The following is a 16,866-nucleotide window of genomic DNA, read 5'->3' on the forward strand; positions in this document are numbered from 1 at the left end:
GTCTGTCGTTTTCTGTGTGGGGCTGGAATTAAGAGCTACTTTGGACAGAGAGACAATTGTGAATTTGTGCACTATTTTTGTATTTTAGATACCTGGCTGATGATGTTCTCCTTCCTTTTCGTTTGTGCTGTTGCTGTTATGAGTATCTGTATTTTATCTTTTTTAAAAAAATCTATATTCCATTACGTATTTTTTACGACAATTGTAACCATTTTGATTTTTATATTGTACAGATATTATGTTATGTATTGACATTTGTGTTCTGTGTTTTAAACTACCTTGTGCCCTTTCATCGAAGGGTGGTATATAAAATACACATAATAAGGGCGATGTGTGTGTATAAAACAATACTAATAATATCAACATCAATAGCAAAATAACAATAATATAGTATATATTTGAACTGGCTTCTCCCATCCTAGCATGACACCACACCACACTGATGCTATGTATGGGTTGTGCCCATAATTAATCTTAAATGCATAAAAACATTGTGTGAGTTAGCTAAGCTCATATTTTTCCATCTCCACTGTGGTACTAAATCCGTTTTCTCTCAAAAAAATTCTCTTCGGCTCTGTACAGGCACCACACAGGTGTCTTAACATATTTTTCATGTACAATAAAAATGTGAACAGACTGAGTTTCTCTTCTGCTGTCAACACAGCACTGTGCATTCTGTGTTAATGTCCAAAACACTTCCTCCGCAGCACCACCCCGTGATTCTCTTTCAGGAACATGACATGAAAACATCATGTCTGCATGACATGAAAACATCACAAGTCTGTACATACTCCCTGGATGGGATTGAAAGGATTTATTTAGGTATGTTTTAAAGCTTCTGTTTGGTGCTTCAGACAATTGTAGATGGAAGATTATGTTCAGTGTAAGAGGCACCAAAGGCCACTGGGAGGCTCCTAGGAAGAACCTTGTGGCAAGGGGGTGGCCAGCCTGGCCCCATCCACTGGCCACAGAAGGAGCTTGCTTTCTCCTCCATGCCAGAAAGAACACTCCGCTCCAACTTCCAGTCTGCTTTAGTATTGCAGAAGCAAAATGAGAGGACGTTCTGGCCCCATCCATTGAGAGCCATCAACTGCTATTCAAGCAAGAACACTGGCCAGCGAAGATCAACTATAAATTGATGACTATAAACAGGTGACTATAAATGCCTGGTTATGGCCCACTGCTTCAGTCTGGCCTTAAGGAGTTGATGTTCCATTTCTCTGCTTTTCCATCCACTTCTTTTCCCTTGTGGGTCTTTGTGTGCCTGATGGCAGTGCTCCTCTACTCTTTTAAATTGATGCAAGCTGCTTTGGGAGAGAATAATTGCCTGAAAAAGAGGTGGGTAGGTTAAAAATATGGTTAAATAAATAAGCAAACTGTTTTGAATGCCACTGAATCAGCGAGTCTATGAGTGAACGTCAAACAATAGAGATTAAATGTGATATGAGAGGATACTATTTTGTTGAATTGCTGCTGGGAAGAAAACGACCTAAACTGCTATAGTTAATGCAAGAAATGTATGGTCTAATGAAGCCCCAGTATAAAGTATACATTAATATTCCTTTTAGGTAGTCAAATGTCATGAGGGCCAATGTCAGTGAGTAAAACAGGATACTGCCTCATCGCAGATCAGCCGCAAGGGAAAAAAGTGGGGGGTGATCATAAAACTATACATGAATTTTTCATGTACAGTTAGATAGTTTGTTATTTTAAGTTCTTCTAGCTTTCTTTGTATTCCCATAATATCTGATTTAATCTTAACAGGTAAATTTTAAAAGCTAGGGTTCAGTTTCTCAAATAGTCATGAAGAGAGGTAACAGCCCTTCAAAATACCAAGAGAAAGATGAAGTTACTAAAAACAAAACCCCACTATTTCTTTAAATATTGGCTTAAAAAAAGTAAAACCTCTCCAAAAATACTGGAGAATTCTCAAAAACAAACAAACATAGGTACAGTACATTTTCCTCAGTGCATGGAAATGAGACACAGTTTTCTCCAATAATAAGTGCTTTGCAATTTGAAAAGTGTAGCTATTTCAGTTGTATTCATGAGGCAATTACCGTATTAATGACCACTAAACAAAATGAACCAAGGAAGCACAGGGTTCTCTCCCGCCTTTTCATACTGTGAACTTTCTGAAGGCTCAAATTTTAAATCCATATCTAAAACACATTGATTTAATCAAAACTTTAATTTATTTTCCAAACTGGGCTACCAGGTTACAAATAGAGCAGCTCTGCTTTATTTGTTATGCTGCTCAAGATTGAATGAGGCGCCTTAGACTTTTGCAATCTCATTTTTCAAAAATAATGGGAGTACTGGATGGTCTGCACTTGAATGTCTGATATAATTTACTGTCACGGCCTTGGAAAGGGGATCTTAACAGAGCAGCCCCTGGGTGGCAACATGTGGACAGATGTGTCACCCACCAACACAAACCCACGAGCCTGTCTTGATTGTGATGACTGCAGATTACCAAGAATTTATTTAGCAAGATTAGTTAAAGAAAGGAATATGACTTTGATTTCTCAGCAGATGGGATATATCATTTAGGAAATGCTGGATCCTTGCTTTCTTTATTGGACTTGCTTTGTGCTGTGTGATAGGATACAGGGAGGACAGAAGTATATCTGCACTAGTAGTGGCAGGCCATTAGTGGCCTGTTTTGGCTTTGACTTGGGGAGACTGATCTCCTCCTTTGCTGAGTTGGTCAGGTTAAGAGTATAAAAAGAGTCCTGCTGGATCAGACTAGTGTCTCATTTAGTTTGGCCAACCAGATGCCTATAGGAATCCCACAATCAAGACCTGGTTAAGTTCTTAAGGGAGGAGTTGGACAGATCTAGAGAGACAACTTCTCCAGACCTAGAGAGACTTGGTATCTCCAAGTAGGGTTGAGACATTCTCCTGCCTGGTACCTGGCCTGGAGAGCCACTGCCAGTCAGAGTAGACAATACTGAAGTAAGGAGACCAACAGTATGACTTGATAAAAGGTTTTAGCAGACCCAACCATTGTTTTCATGCCCTGCCTGCCTTGCTGCTGCTAAGCTAGAATAAAGCAAGTTGTGACCGACTTCTCCCCTTCTGCCATCAAGGATGTCCTGTGTAATTTCTTTCCTCCATCTAGCTACTCTCCTCTTTGCCATTGTACAAATAACAATATGGGTGAATCGAGGGGATATTTGAGCCAGTTCAAATATTCGTTTGTTTTCCCCATTTTCCAGCCTACAGGCATCTATTTATGTATTAAACATGTTGTTACCAAGGGGATGCAGTACAAACCTTACATACCCCCTGAAAATGCAAGGGAGGGGGGGTTGCTTGGTTGAATGCATTTCCACACTCAAGCTTCCCATTATATGTAAGACTAATATATATCAGGCAGAAGGCTTCTAGTCTAGCTTTCCCTCTAATGCCTTAGCTTTACAAATAAGGGACATTTTTGCATAGGCACATTAATTCAAGTATGTGGTTCTCTTCTACCTCATAAAAAACTAGTGTTATCTTGTGCACCTTCAAGATTGCTGTGATCTAAGCTCTACCAGTGTGAGCCAACCAGCCTTATCTATCCAAGCTTCTCTCTGTTGGATATTGTAAGAACACTATGACCCTAAGATTTAAGTGTGCATTGAAAAACCCTCCCTTTAGCTACCAAACTTGGATCTTAACTAGTCCTCTGCTAATGAAAGGGCTGCTTACATTCATGGAGGGAGCTGGTATCTAGCAGAGTATGGGGTGGTATGACATTTTCTTTGCTCATCTCTCCTTTCCCCAGCAGCTGCGCAATGCTGCTGTGGAGCACCATTCATAACTCTCTGTGGCAGGTTGGCAAGGGGAAAAGGGAGGTTACTGAAAGTCACTTCTCCACTTCCATTAGTGAGAGAGTCTCATGATCAGAATTCCACTCGCATGACACTCCCACCTGCAGAAGCTTGCTTAGGCTGCACTCCAAATCCCACTTACCTGCAAATAAGCCCCTTTAATTTAAAGAGCACTTCTTTCTGAGTAGACATCGTTAGGGTTGCAACCTTAGGATCTAAGTCAATGATTTGTGAGCAGAGCAAGGTGCTTCAGGAGGTGGCGCATGATTGCATGGTCCATGATTAGCCAGAACTCTCAAGGAAGTTGGTGTTCAGTTCACATATGACCCAAGACAGACCTATCTGAGACTTTTCCATATTAAGCTCAGAGTGGAGTTATGTTAGAGGGTCGAGGTACATTCCACAAGTGAAGATGAAGGACTTTTAATGGGGTTATGCTGTTCATATCAGTCACAATTCCAACATGTCAACGTGCTTTTTTCTCATAACCCTTTCTAAATTCCCAATATTTTATTTTGTTTGTTTTGCCTTTTAAATCAGCACTTAAACAACAACAACATAAGCCTTTTTAAATTGTAGGAGACAATAGGGGAATGTAGGGAATGTAGGGAAATTGGATAACCCTTTCTGACTTTTGTGATTCTGCTAAGATACATTTGTGCAATATATAGAAATGAAAAACTAGATATGGCAGGATACTGAGGGGTGCAAAGAGCAGCTGCTAAATATTTGATGCAGGCATTCTCTTCTGTGCTAAAGTTACTCATTGGTTGGGGATAGGAGGGGGAATAAGTCCTAACTTTTGCAGCAAATGGGGTTTTGTTGTTCAATGTCAACAATATGGAACAAGGGACTTTGATAACTAGTCCCAGATATATTTCATGGCAGGTTGCCAGAAGAGAGAGTGGCTGGCCTGATCTCTGTTGCCGCTTGAGTGCCATCATTGCTAATGGCCAGAAGGCTGTTCTGTAGATATTTAGTCAGCAGAGGTAAGGTGACATAAGGGGCCAATGTTGATTCCAAATGGCACTTTAAAAAGCCTCTGATTCTGCTTTGACAACCCATCCTTTGGGTAAAAATCAAGCTTTCTTCAGACTCTCCCTACAGGCTTTGCTGGCTTTCAGCTCCCAATCCACCCACCTGTCAGCCCAGCTATGCACTAATTCGCTTGGCTGCCAGCTTTATCTATGAGCTTTATTGCACCTTCTCCAGACTGCCAGCGCCAATATTTGTAAAAAAAAGATAACAGGCTGTGTGGAGTGCACCACCCGTGATCCTCCAGCTGCTGCTGAACTACAACTTATATCAGCCCTAGTCAGCATGGCCAATGGTCAGAGATGATGGGAGTTGTACTTCAGCAACAGCTAGAGGGCTGTGGCTTAGCCACCCCTCTTATTGTCATTAATGCAAATATATTAAATGAAACCTGTGGCAAACTTCCACACCCTCCTTACACATGGAAAATTTAATCAATTTCAGTGGCATTATTAGAACTGCAGCCTTATTTTAAAATGCTCGCATGGCTTCCAATAATTCATCGAGTTCTGTGTTCATTTCAGAGCACCGTATCTTCATGGTTTGTTGGGCTACCTTTGCACTTAGCAGTAAAGCTTAGTAGCATACAGCATATATTAGTTGTGATTCTCAAATTGGCAGCCCTTTGGATAGTCTCATATGCCCAGGGCAGAATATCTTTTTTTTAAAAAAAAATAATTTTTATTAACCGGCCAATCAAATCAAATTAAATCACATCACATAAGTTCCGAATTACAAAGCCAAATTTTAAATTTTGTTGGGGGGACCCATATTTCAAGATCCGAAGGGGGATTCTGATCATCTTCTTGCTACTGCGTTAATGTCCAAATTAGTCCAAATCAGTCCAAACAAAGTTCATAATTCTATCCAGTCTTATCTTGCTGTTTCCACATCACATCTTGTTTATATATTTTCTCTTTTTTCTTTATGATCTCTTCTGATAGTCTCCTTAAGCCGATAAACACCAATAATAATAATAATAATAATCCTGTGTGAATTTTCCATTCTTCCATTCCTCAAATCGAGATGGTTTCCATATATCATCGCCTTCATAGATAACATCGCTCTTTCCATCTCGCCAAACTGTCGCTCTTGAGTCCCTCTGAGGAGTTTCACCCACAATATATAAACAGCTCTATTTCTCTCTTTCTCCTCCCAGACTCAAGACCTCCGACAGAACTTCCCAATATGGCGAAGGCATTTTTAACTGCATCATTCCCAAGGCAGAATATCATCCACACCAGGCTCTTGGTTTAAAGTGAAATTACCCTTAATGATGAAAGTAACCTGGGTTTTGAAAGAAGCTCAGGATTCTGTCACATTCATTAAATAAACCACAGGAGACACATCTCAGAATGGGCAAATTGGAATCAAAATGCTAGCACCTGTCAGCAACCTGGCTGCAGCATTTTGTCCCAAATGCAGTTTCTGAACACTTTTCAAGGGTAGTCCCACACAGTAATCCAGTGTAGAGGATGAGAGTACATCAGTACCAATATAGTGCCCTCTGGATGTCGTTGGACTCCAACTCCCATCATCCCTGACTATTGACCATGCTGCCAGGGGCTGATGGGAGTTGGAGTCCAACAACAGAACATAATAATCTGCCTCAAACCAAGTCAGATTAACAGTCAAACTGGCCCAGTATTTTTTTTACACTAACTAGTGGCAGCTCTCCAGGGTTTCAGGGTGAGATCTTTCCAGGCCTACCTTAACATTTTGGAAATTCAAGGTGGGACATGTATGCCTAGCAGATGCTCTACTACAGAGCTATGACCCTTCTGCATACACCTAGAAGGTATCACATTGGCTTCCCTTTCACTAGTGCATGAATGACTGTGGCAAAGAAAGTTCTTAGTTGGCAAACTAGCCAAAGATGGGACAAGGCACTCTTCACAACCAATGCTACCTGCCTATCCAACAGCAATGCATCAAGGAATACTCCCAAGCTAAGTACCTGATCTTTCACAGGAATCTCAACTCTATCCAAGACAGACTGCAAACTCAAACACGAATCATCAACAATTTCTGTTTAATCTGGATTGAACCTCTACCACATCTAGTCCTTCACACTCAGGGGCTGGCATATAGATACAGGTATGGATAAAATACTGTGACAAATGCAGGCAATTCACGAGGTAGTACATCTGGATGAACATAAACTATGCATTGCTTGAGAGAGACTAAAGCCCCTGAAGAGCATTGAAAACACACAATGTGTCTCAAGGTGCCGGATTATGCATTAAGATATATTTCACATCTGAAGATGCTTGAAACCACCATGAGATGAAAACTCCCTATTGGCTGAATCTCTGGGGAAGTCTGTGTGATTTGCTTACTTTAAAAAGGGTAAATGGAATTCATTATGCTAATGAAATAACATCATGGAATTTATATTTCAGTTGAAGATAATATGTGAGGTCATTCAGCCTTCCTGTATTGCTGCGGAGAAGTGTTTTAAAACTTCTATTTATCAATAATCTTTCTGGAGGAAGCTACAATAACTCTTACTTGTTTTGCCTTAAGGATATTCATATCTCTCCAAATCATGCTAGAGGTTCCCATTATAATCTTAAACCTGCTGCTCATCCTCACGAGTTTTGCTGGACTTCCAGGAGTCTACATGCTCTAGGCATACTGCAGTTTATTGTAATACTTTTATACGTTCACAGATATATCTGATGCATTCCTTTGGAATTGAGCTAGTAATGCAGATTGGCCATATCCCAGAAACACCAGATTGTTTCTAAGTAATAGTTGATCTGGCAGTTCTGCCTCTCAATCTCAGCAAAATGGTTCAGTCTATTGTGAAGATGGGAAACAACTATCCATATTTGGCTCTGTAAAAACTACGTCGTGGTCTTGGAGTGTTATCAAGCTGTGTGTGAGGGAGGTGATCCCACTTTTAGCAGGGAGTGGAGGGATGAGACAGGACTCAGAATTGAAGCTGTGTAGATCAAATGGGTATCCTGTCCAAATTGGTGAAATGGGGTATGTTAGCAGCATCCTATGGCTCCTGAGCCATCCTCCTAAGGAGCAGAAGCTTATCCCCTCAGGTATTAAAGGTGCTTTTGTTGTTCTGCAAATCATGGATGTTCTAGAAAGCATCCTTCACTGGGTATTAAAATTGGGTTGTTGCATGCCTGTCAGTTTAGAAGTCAAATAAGGCCACTCAGAAGTATGTTGCTATGGTATGACTTTTACCTACTCAGGTGACTCCATATGTCTATAGATGTGTAGGTGTGAGCTTCTATGAGCTGAGAACTTCCAGAAACTATGGAATGCTGAGGTCAAAAGCATAAGATATATGTGTGTAATTGACCTACCTGCAATATATGTATTTTAAAACAACACAGGTACTGTATGACAACAACAACAACAACAAATTTCAAAAAGAGATTAAAAATACTAGATTATTTCCACCTCATTGGCTAGAGATGTTTGACTTCATAGTCAAAGACAGAAATTCTCGCCTTTGCTGCTAACATTTGTTTGAGAAGGGAGCATAGCAGTCCAATCACATGTGTGCTAAAATCCTGGATTTCTTCATTGCTTTTATTAAGCAACTCTCACTTTTTCCTCAGGGGAGAATTTCCCTCTCTTAAAATAAGTTTCCAAAGATAAAGCACAAACCAATCTGAAACTCTAGCCAGATACATCTTAATCCCATTATGTGGGAAACAATTAACTCATAAGCCACCATTCATGTGTTGGTTCTGCAAAAGATTGATTCACTGTCCCCTGTTGTAGCTTCATGGTCTCTCTTGATTTCATCAATGAATTTGATCTTACCTCTGGGAATGTCTTCTCACATACGAACCCTGTTCTTTGAAATAAGCTGGTGAGACCTTACACTAGGCTTCCTTCCTGAAATGACACTGTGGGGCTTGAGGCAAGAAGGCTCCCACAGGTGGCATTACAGCTTTGGAGTCTGATTCTCAGTAAGAGATGTCAGGCCACATCAGTGATGAGATTTAGACTTAGAATGGATTTTAAAAACACATTTCCTTGCATTGCAAATGGTTATGCAGCTATTTTAGCCATGATCTTTCATCTGTTACTTTAAATCCCATTGTTTTAATTGTTGAGTTGGTTTCTATGGGATGCACATTACCTTGGGTGTCCTTCAGGCAGAAGGAAAATTATCCTTTTTTACCGAAAACATATCATAAAGCTCACATGTCCACAGGTTTTGTTTTTTAAAAAATAATACTGGAACTAATGTAAACACATGTAACACATAAATGAACTGTGTAAAGGTAACAGAGATCATACAGGTAGAAAACCATGGCAAATAAGCCCACAAAAAATGGTCCTTGCATTCTTGCACTCATCTCTTTGCACAAGGTGTCTTTGCCTTTTCAGAAGTAGGGCAACTATCAGTCCTGAAAGCGTCTAGCATTCCCAGTGGGGTCTTATTCTAACTTTAACTTTCATATAATAAACTAAAACACTAGAGTCCTTTAATTCAGTCTGTGTAGCAAGCGGGTCAATTGCCTTTTTCAGCCTGGTATTATTTTAATCTTACATGCCTCTTAGCATGCAAGCTTTAGATTCAGCTGGAAAAAAATTCCATTCTAGACTATTCATGGGATTTTGCTTTGTTCTGGTAGGGTTTTAATGCAATAGTAATTGGAAAATTAAATCTTCAAATGCAGTGTTAGAAATCTTCACAGCAGGATGCAAATGTGCATGTCTGTCTATACCTCTGAAACCAGTCTCTCTCCTGTTTCTTATACTTGCTTGTGTGACTGGGAAGTAACGAATTTAAGGCATTGAAATACAGTTCAAACCAACATATATATGCTTATATATGGAAAGGGAGGGGGGCTGAGAGCTGGTTGAAGAAGGGGAAAGAATGACTGATCTTTATGCATGAGATAATAGATGAGCCTGGAATGACCTGTTTCCACACACCCCTCCCCTTTCCCTCCTTCATGCGGTAAAACAGCGTTGAAGAAAGAGGGCAGTCGCGTACAGCCCATCTCCTTCGATTCGCCTGTACCAGACTGTGGCAAAGGGAAATGTGAACAGGAGAACTGGCAATGAACGCCTCGGACACGGAAAGGAACGACCAGCCTCACCGATTCGGATTCAGGTAGGTCTTGAGTTCCATCCTCCAAAAGGGACCGGCGCGAACCATAACGTTGCAGGCAAGAGAGCCAGACAAAAAGACCTTCCTTCTCCATTAGATTTCAAACGAATTCGGCTTCCTGTGACCAGTTTCTCTGGATTCCGTAGATGTGTGTGTTTTTGTGCGTGCGCAGGGAGAATCGGCACTTGCTACAGACAGTACGGTCCTTCTGCCCGCTTTCATCTCTCGCCTTTCTCCCCTCTCCTGTCCTTCAGAGATAATGGGGAGAAAGACCGAAGGAAGGTGGGTGGGGGGAGGTGGCAACTAGAAATCTGGCTTGCTTCATAGAAACCCACCAGCAGCGCTTCATTCCATTAAAAGCCTTTCAGAGAGAGGGTGGGGAGAAGAGGCTGCTGCAACTGGAATTCTCTGTATGTATTTCTACTATGTGTTTTCGGGGACTGGATAGTAGTGTGTGGGTGGGTCGGTGGGTGCAAAAGACCAAAGCAACGGGTGCAAGAAGTTATTGGGGCAAAGAGCGCAGCATGGCTGCAGATTCTGTTGCACCGAACGGAGGAACTCGCTAGGGATCGGGTTGCCGTGGACGTTGTCCAGGGTGCTGAAATCCATAGCAATCCCTGCCCGTGCAACAGGGAGCCAAGGCAGCCGAGCGAAGCGAAGCATACCCGACTTTCCAATCAGCAATTATTTCCAACAAGCGGCCGATCGCCTTTTAAATCGCATTAAACTACTTAAACTCTAGCCGCCTGGCTTGTCACCTCTCCTGCCCAAAGTCTGCATGAAAAGCAAACGGTGCCAGAAAAGCACATCAGGACTTTGCCTGCGGTTGCCTTAGTAACTAATATGTATTTCCCACAGCTTGCATAGTTGTCTCTTTTGTCGAACTACAGCTTTCCCCCTTTCAAAACCCAAAGATTAATCTAGCTGGGAAAGGCTGTATCTTGTAAGGGTTTTTAAGAATTCTGTCTTGACCTTTAAATGACATTTTCTTTTCTGAAGATTCTACACAGAAGCGCACACACCCCGTCTTTCTCAAGATGTTTAAACTAGCATAGTTTTCTTGTTCTCGACTTAATAATGAAGGGTTTTTGTTTTTTTAAAAATCTAATTAAAGACACAAGGAAGTTCTCAAACTTGTAAAGGCTTTTCTTTGCTTTAAGTGTCAGAATGCAGGTAACAGCATTTTGCCTTAGTAGATAAGGGATACCAATTTCTGCACATGGAGGTGGTTAGGTATAAATGAATATATCAAGTCACACACTGCACTCTGTTTATAAATGCAAGATTCTTCGTATATTACATATGCATGCATGCAACAAGGCACCACTACTTTAGTGTGTGTGTGTGTGTGTGTGTGTGTGCAGACACCCACACCCACACCTATGCAGTGTTGGTCTAAGTAGTATAACTGTGCCTTGTTACTCTCTCCCTGCTTTCTCCCCTTGAGATCTGAAATCGAAAGACACCTGCTATTTGGAGCCATTTGATCTGGTGTCTGCTAATATTCCAGGCAGGTGGGGAGAGATGTTCATGAAGAAAATGACCTTTACTGAGCTCTGCTTTGACATATTTTCAGTTGATCAATGTGTTCTGTTCTTTCTTCCTATGTCAACAGGCTACAATTCACTCCTAGGATGACTTCTTTGCCCCTCCAGGCGATTTGCTTTAAGGGCACATTCTAATGGGTTTTGGAGGCACTTGAGAAGTAAAACAGTGGAGCGAATCTGCCGCCTTTTTCATATCTTTAACAATGTGCAGGCAGGAAGAGCCCGTGAAATTGGTCGCCAGAATCTGGATGGCTTCCTGCAACAAGATGATAGGGGTGCTGCTGGTGTTCTTCCCTGCAATTTTCCTGGAGATGGACTTTCTCCCCAAGAATGCTGGCAGGAAGGTTTTGATCTCAGGTGCTTCCTCCCAAAGATCAGTAGCCAGAATGGATGGTGATGTCATCATAGGAGCCCTCTTTTCTGTTCATCACCAACCTCCAGCTGAGAAGGTGCCCGAAAGAAAATGTGGTGAGATCCGAGAGCAATATGGCATCCAGAGAGTTGAGGCCATGTTTCACACTCTGGATAAAATTAATTCAGACCCAGTCTTGCTGCCCAACATCACTTTAGGCAGTGAAATCCGAGATTCCTGTTGGCACTCCTCTGTGGCCTTGGAGCAGAGTATTGAATTCATAAGGGACTCTTTGATCTCCATTCGAGATGAGAAAGATGCTCTCGGCCGCTGCCTGCCTGACCCTTCGTATCACCACCAGGTCAGGGAGAAAAAGCCCATTGCTGGTGTCATCGGCCCAGGATCCAGTTCTGTGGCCATCCAGGTTCAAAATCTGCTTCAGCTCTTTGATATTCCCCAGATTGCATATTCTGCAACCAGTATTGACCTGAGTGACAAAACTTTGTACAAATACTTCTTGAGGGTAGTTCCGTCGGACATTCTGCAAGCCAGAGCCATGCTCGACATAGTCAAACGTTACAACTGGACCTATGTGTCTGCTGTCCATACAGAAGGTGGGTATAAAAAGAGAAGCTCATATTATTAATTGCTCCTGTAGGGCATTTCAGGTATAAATCACTTTGTAGTTTCAATCCAACTTTAACACTAAAGGATTGGCAACATTATTCCAATTCTGAGAAACTGCTGCTATGAAGGAGTGACTTCATATCAGAAGAGAAGAGGGTCTTGATCCTACTTCAAGGTTCAAGTCGAAACCATTTAACTCTGCTAGATGTGTACATTACTTATGATCTCTTCCTTCCTTTTGCTTTGAACTAGTCTTTCTCTTACAACCATAGACAGCTCCCCACAGAACTTTCCTATAGTATAATGAGCTTTGCTAAACAAGCATATATAATAGATACATTTTGGCTCTCATCTCATTAATTTTAGCTCTCAGACCATTAATTATCCATGATTTTAGAGAAGATAAGAGAGCTGTACTGTACCTATACATTGCTTAGGGTGTATTATTATTATTATTAGTAGTAGTAGTAGTAGTAGTAGTAAAGCTTTTTGGGGAATATTCATCTTCCCATCAGTGGGACAAGCCTCTATTGGTCTTTTATTAGCAATCAACTTTTCTCCTGAATCATGGACAGCTAACTCCCCAAAGACTAAATATTTAAGCATGACAGAGTGAAACTGTTAGCTAACAGCTCTTTCGAATCCATGCTCTTGTGATGAACATCTAGAAGAAGAAACATGCACACCCCTGATATGTGTAGTGTTATTTTGTACTTAAACCAACCTTTTTATCCTCTTCCTCACTGAGACTCAATAATTCCAATTGCAAGCAGTCTTTCATATCTAATTAAGTAGGTAGCAGATGTGGAAATCTACAGGCAAAGTTAATAATGGCATGAACAAATCATTCTCAAAGAAAAAGTGCCAGCTCAGTAATGAAGTTTATAGATTTTCAATGAGGCAAGTTCTGCAGGCTTGCCTTGAAGAGAGGGAGAGAAAAAAAGATGTCTTTCATGTCAATTGTATTTTTGCTCTAGTGAGCACCAAGGTTGTTTTTAAAAATAAAATATGGGCATTTGACCCCTAGGAAATCTGTTATCTCTGGAAACTATCGGGCAGCAAGGATGAGAGCCAAAATTATTGTTGTTACATATTTCATAAAATGAACTGATGTGGGCAAAGATCTCTTAGTGTGCAAGTATCCAAAAGAATTAATACTCATAATGTGTTGATGCTTTGTGAATTGCCAGATAATATTATCTTTTAGTGACTACAAGGAAGAAGTTTACTATACTTTAAAACTATAGTGAAGGAATTGGGGAGAAATGTTATTAGAAAATATAAGCAATAATTTATAGCTAGATCATGACAAATAGATAAAAAATAATTAAAGTTGTCCACTAGGGGAAATGTTCTACTTTGATATCTGTTTAAAGAATAACTGACTTTTTACATGCAAAATTTGGTCTTCCTGTTATACTGAAGTTTTCAATGTCTTTTTGTCATAACAAATAGGATTTTTCATGAACTTTTTGTGATCAAATAATAGCTGAAAGAAACAAATTACAAGTATAGACTTGACATGAAATAAGGCAGCCTTCAGTTAGTCATAGGTGATTTGACTTAGAGTGGTGTTAGCCATTAAAAATGTGGAATCAGCCTGTTTTTTTGAAATGTGTTAAGAAAAGGGAATAAGTATTCATGGAGTTCATTCTGTGGCAACCTAGGAATAAAATAACTGTAACTCATCCCAGTTGTTGCATACTCCTGGCACTCAATTACAACACTGTTTGTGGATATAGCTGGATCTTGTGGCAGGTGAAGGAGAAGACTATTCTTTATTTATCACATATGCTATTTCCTCCTCAAAAGTAAATGGGGTCAATGAATCATTCTGATAAATGTATTTTAAAATCAGTGCATGCTATAAAGCCTAGGCGAATGGTATGATACTTTCACTAGTAATTGCATATACTGCTTGCAAAATCTTTCAATAAGCTGCCCTTTTAAAGTGAAAATATTCCTTAGCAGGAAGTACCGTAATTTAAAGGTAACCTCCCCTTCTACTATGATATTTTTGGGATTTGGGGCTCAAGTCTGCTTTGCAACATGCTGACTTCTGACTGTGCGCCATCATAAATCTTTTACAGATACAATTGCTGTGGACATTTTTGTTTACACCCAACGTATTTGCAATGTAGGATGTGTATCCTGATCCCATGCATGTTTACTTGAAAGTTTGGTGGAACTTACATAGGTCCATCTAGGATCCCAGTTAAGGAATTAAGGAAGAAATAATACTGAATTTGCAATATTCTTGGGGTTTTCTACTCTCCAAAATTCCAACAAGATTATGACGCTTCTTTCTGTAAACTACATAAGGTGTTGAGATCATCATCATAATCACTATCCTGTTTTTAAAATACGGAAAGCAAATGCCCCAAGGATAGTGAGAATGGATGCACCTCTCTTCAGTTAGCCGTCTTGGGGGTTCTCTTGTTTATATGTTATATAAGCATCAGTAAAAGATCTATTAGAATTTAAATACCTCTCCATTTTGTACAATTCACAATAAAGATATACTGTACTTAATTGTTTTATGGTTTTGCCCTGGGAGTTGCCCATTGGACAGGAGATAATGAAAGACTATTGATTTGACCCTCACTGATGATTTAAGAACAACTTTGTATTAGTCTAGAAATGACATTCACAACTGGATCACAATTAGATCACCCGAAAGAAGTTAAAAGAAGTTGCATTGGGTGAAAATTGGGTCAGTGCAACTGTACTAGCAGAGGCAAGTTATTCCAATCCCTCATGCTGTTTTCCCCAAACACCAAATGTGGTTTGTCCTGTAGGGGAAAACATACAAGAACAATACTGGTATCTGACGTTTCCCCAGGGGTCAAATAATAGTTGGGGGAGATTATTCAGATTGAAAAAGGGATCAGCCACCCACTTCCACAATGCCACAGCTCTGATGTGATGTGATGGCACCACGGGTGGTTTTAAATTTAAACAGAGTGGGAGATTTTGATCACAGATCTCTCACACCTCGTCTAGTGGCACTCTGAACTGTATAACTGTTGAAAAGAGAGCGTACCATTCTTCTGTACTGTGATTCTTTAGAGAAAAATGTTCAGTTTAAACTTGATGTGGGCCATATCTGGTCCTGATGTGAGTTTCCTTTTGTTAAACTGCACTAGTGTTTTGTACATAGGAACGGCGTTTTCACACATGAGGTGTCTTAAGTAGTTCTTGTTTCAGTGCTTTGCAGTGTGGATGCAAAGCCTACATTGGCCAGAATGCTTCCTCGCAAGTCAAGTGCCTCTCAATCTCAGTGATCAGACTTGACATAAACAGCGTGAGAGATGCTTCAGTGGTGATTTAAGTCTCATGTCTGAAAGCATTCCATGATTAGTCATCTCCAGAAAGACAGTTAAGCAACCAAATATCCTTGGACTTTTGGAGGAGATTAGTGCTTATATTGGGGGGCAGAGAATGCTTCCTTTTAAAACTACTTGTTTCCAAGAAATGGTACATGTTAAAGTCTGAGCATTATTCCTGTTTCAGACCAGGAAAAAAACGCCAGATTTTATTTTTTTAATAGTTAAGTAGTATTACCCTTAATATAGTAATATAAGGTGTGTGAGTGTGTGTGTGGCTTGACTCATAGTCTGATACTAAACTCGCTTTGAGCTCACCTTCCCACTTCACATATGTTTCAGCTGGTGATCAGTTGCTGTTGCTCAGTTCCAAACAGGGATACATTAATGAATCTTCTAAATAGGTTAGTTATTTGGTTTCCTGGTTTCATCAGATCCTTTCCCCTACAGTATTCCACACAGGCCTTATCCCCTCCTGGGGCAAATTTTGAGGGTTTTCTGCAATGAAAAAATAACCACGCAGAAATATGTGTTGGAAATATTAGATTGGGGCGCAGCATTCATATGGATATCTCAGGAAAAATCCAGTAAGTTTTTCTTGAGATTTCAAATGGAATCTGTGTTTTTGAGTAGTCTGAGGGCACATTGTGTAGCTCAGGAGATCTGGATCTGGTTAGTGCTGGGATGCAAAACCACCTAAGGACGCCAGGGGTTCCAAGGGAGCTGCCTTGAATTCCCAAAAAAGATGGAAAGGGATGTGAAATAAACAAATAATGTTTCACCATGGATGCATTATAGGATAATGCTATATTGCAACTAGGTTCTACTCAGAGTAGACCAGGTGAAATCAACAGACAAGTTAGTCATGTAAATTAATTTTACTGAGTCCACTCTGAGTAGGCATAGCTCTGGCTATAGTCCTATGGCCACAGGTGGAAACACTCTGTAGGAAATTGATCTTGCTTCCCAAAAGAGATATTTTAAAGACACCACTGTATCTTTTACCTTGGTAAATATGCAGCTTTTTCTGGGTTTGGGGAGGGGGTAGGGATTATACATTAATTTT

The 16,866-nt window shown here is 40.4% G+C and overlaps 1 protein-coding gene across 3 annotated transcripts in view; it reads left to right on the forward strand.

Moving 5' to 3' along the window:
* Positions 1–16,866, forward strand: part of GRM1 (glutamate metabotropic receptor 1) — a 183,595-nt gene that overhangs the window by 4,649 nt on the left and 162,080 nt on the right. The window contains exons 3-5 of one of the 3 annotated variants that reach the window (XM_080998551.1): positions 89–1,338; positions 9,805–9,951; positions 11,564–12,461. In XM_080998551.1, the coding sequence (XP_080854677.1) occupies positions 11,699–12,461 (763 nt within the window). In that variant the 5' untranslated portion in view covers positions 89–1,338; positions 9,805–9,951; positions 11,564–11,698. Of the gene's footprint in view, positions 1–88; positions 1,339–9,787; positions 9,952–9,996; positions 10,359–11,563; positions 12,462–16,866 lie in introns of those variants that run through there. The other 2 variants (XM_080998552.1, XM_080998553.1) reach the window with 2 other exon arrangements.

This window comes from Podarcis pityusensis (genome assembly GCF_964106645.2).
Source record: "Podarcis pityusensis genome assembly, chromosome: 3".
NCBI lineage: Eukaryota > Metazoa > Chordata > Lepidosauria > Squamata > Lacertidae > Podarcis > Podarcis pityusensis.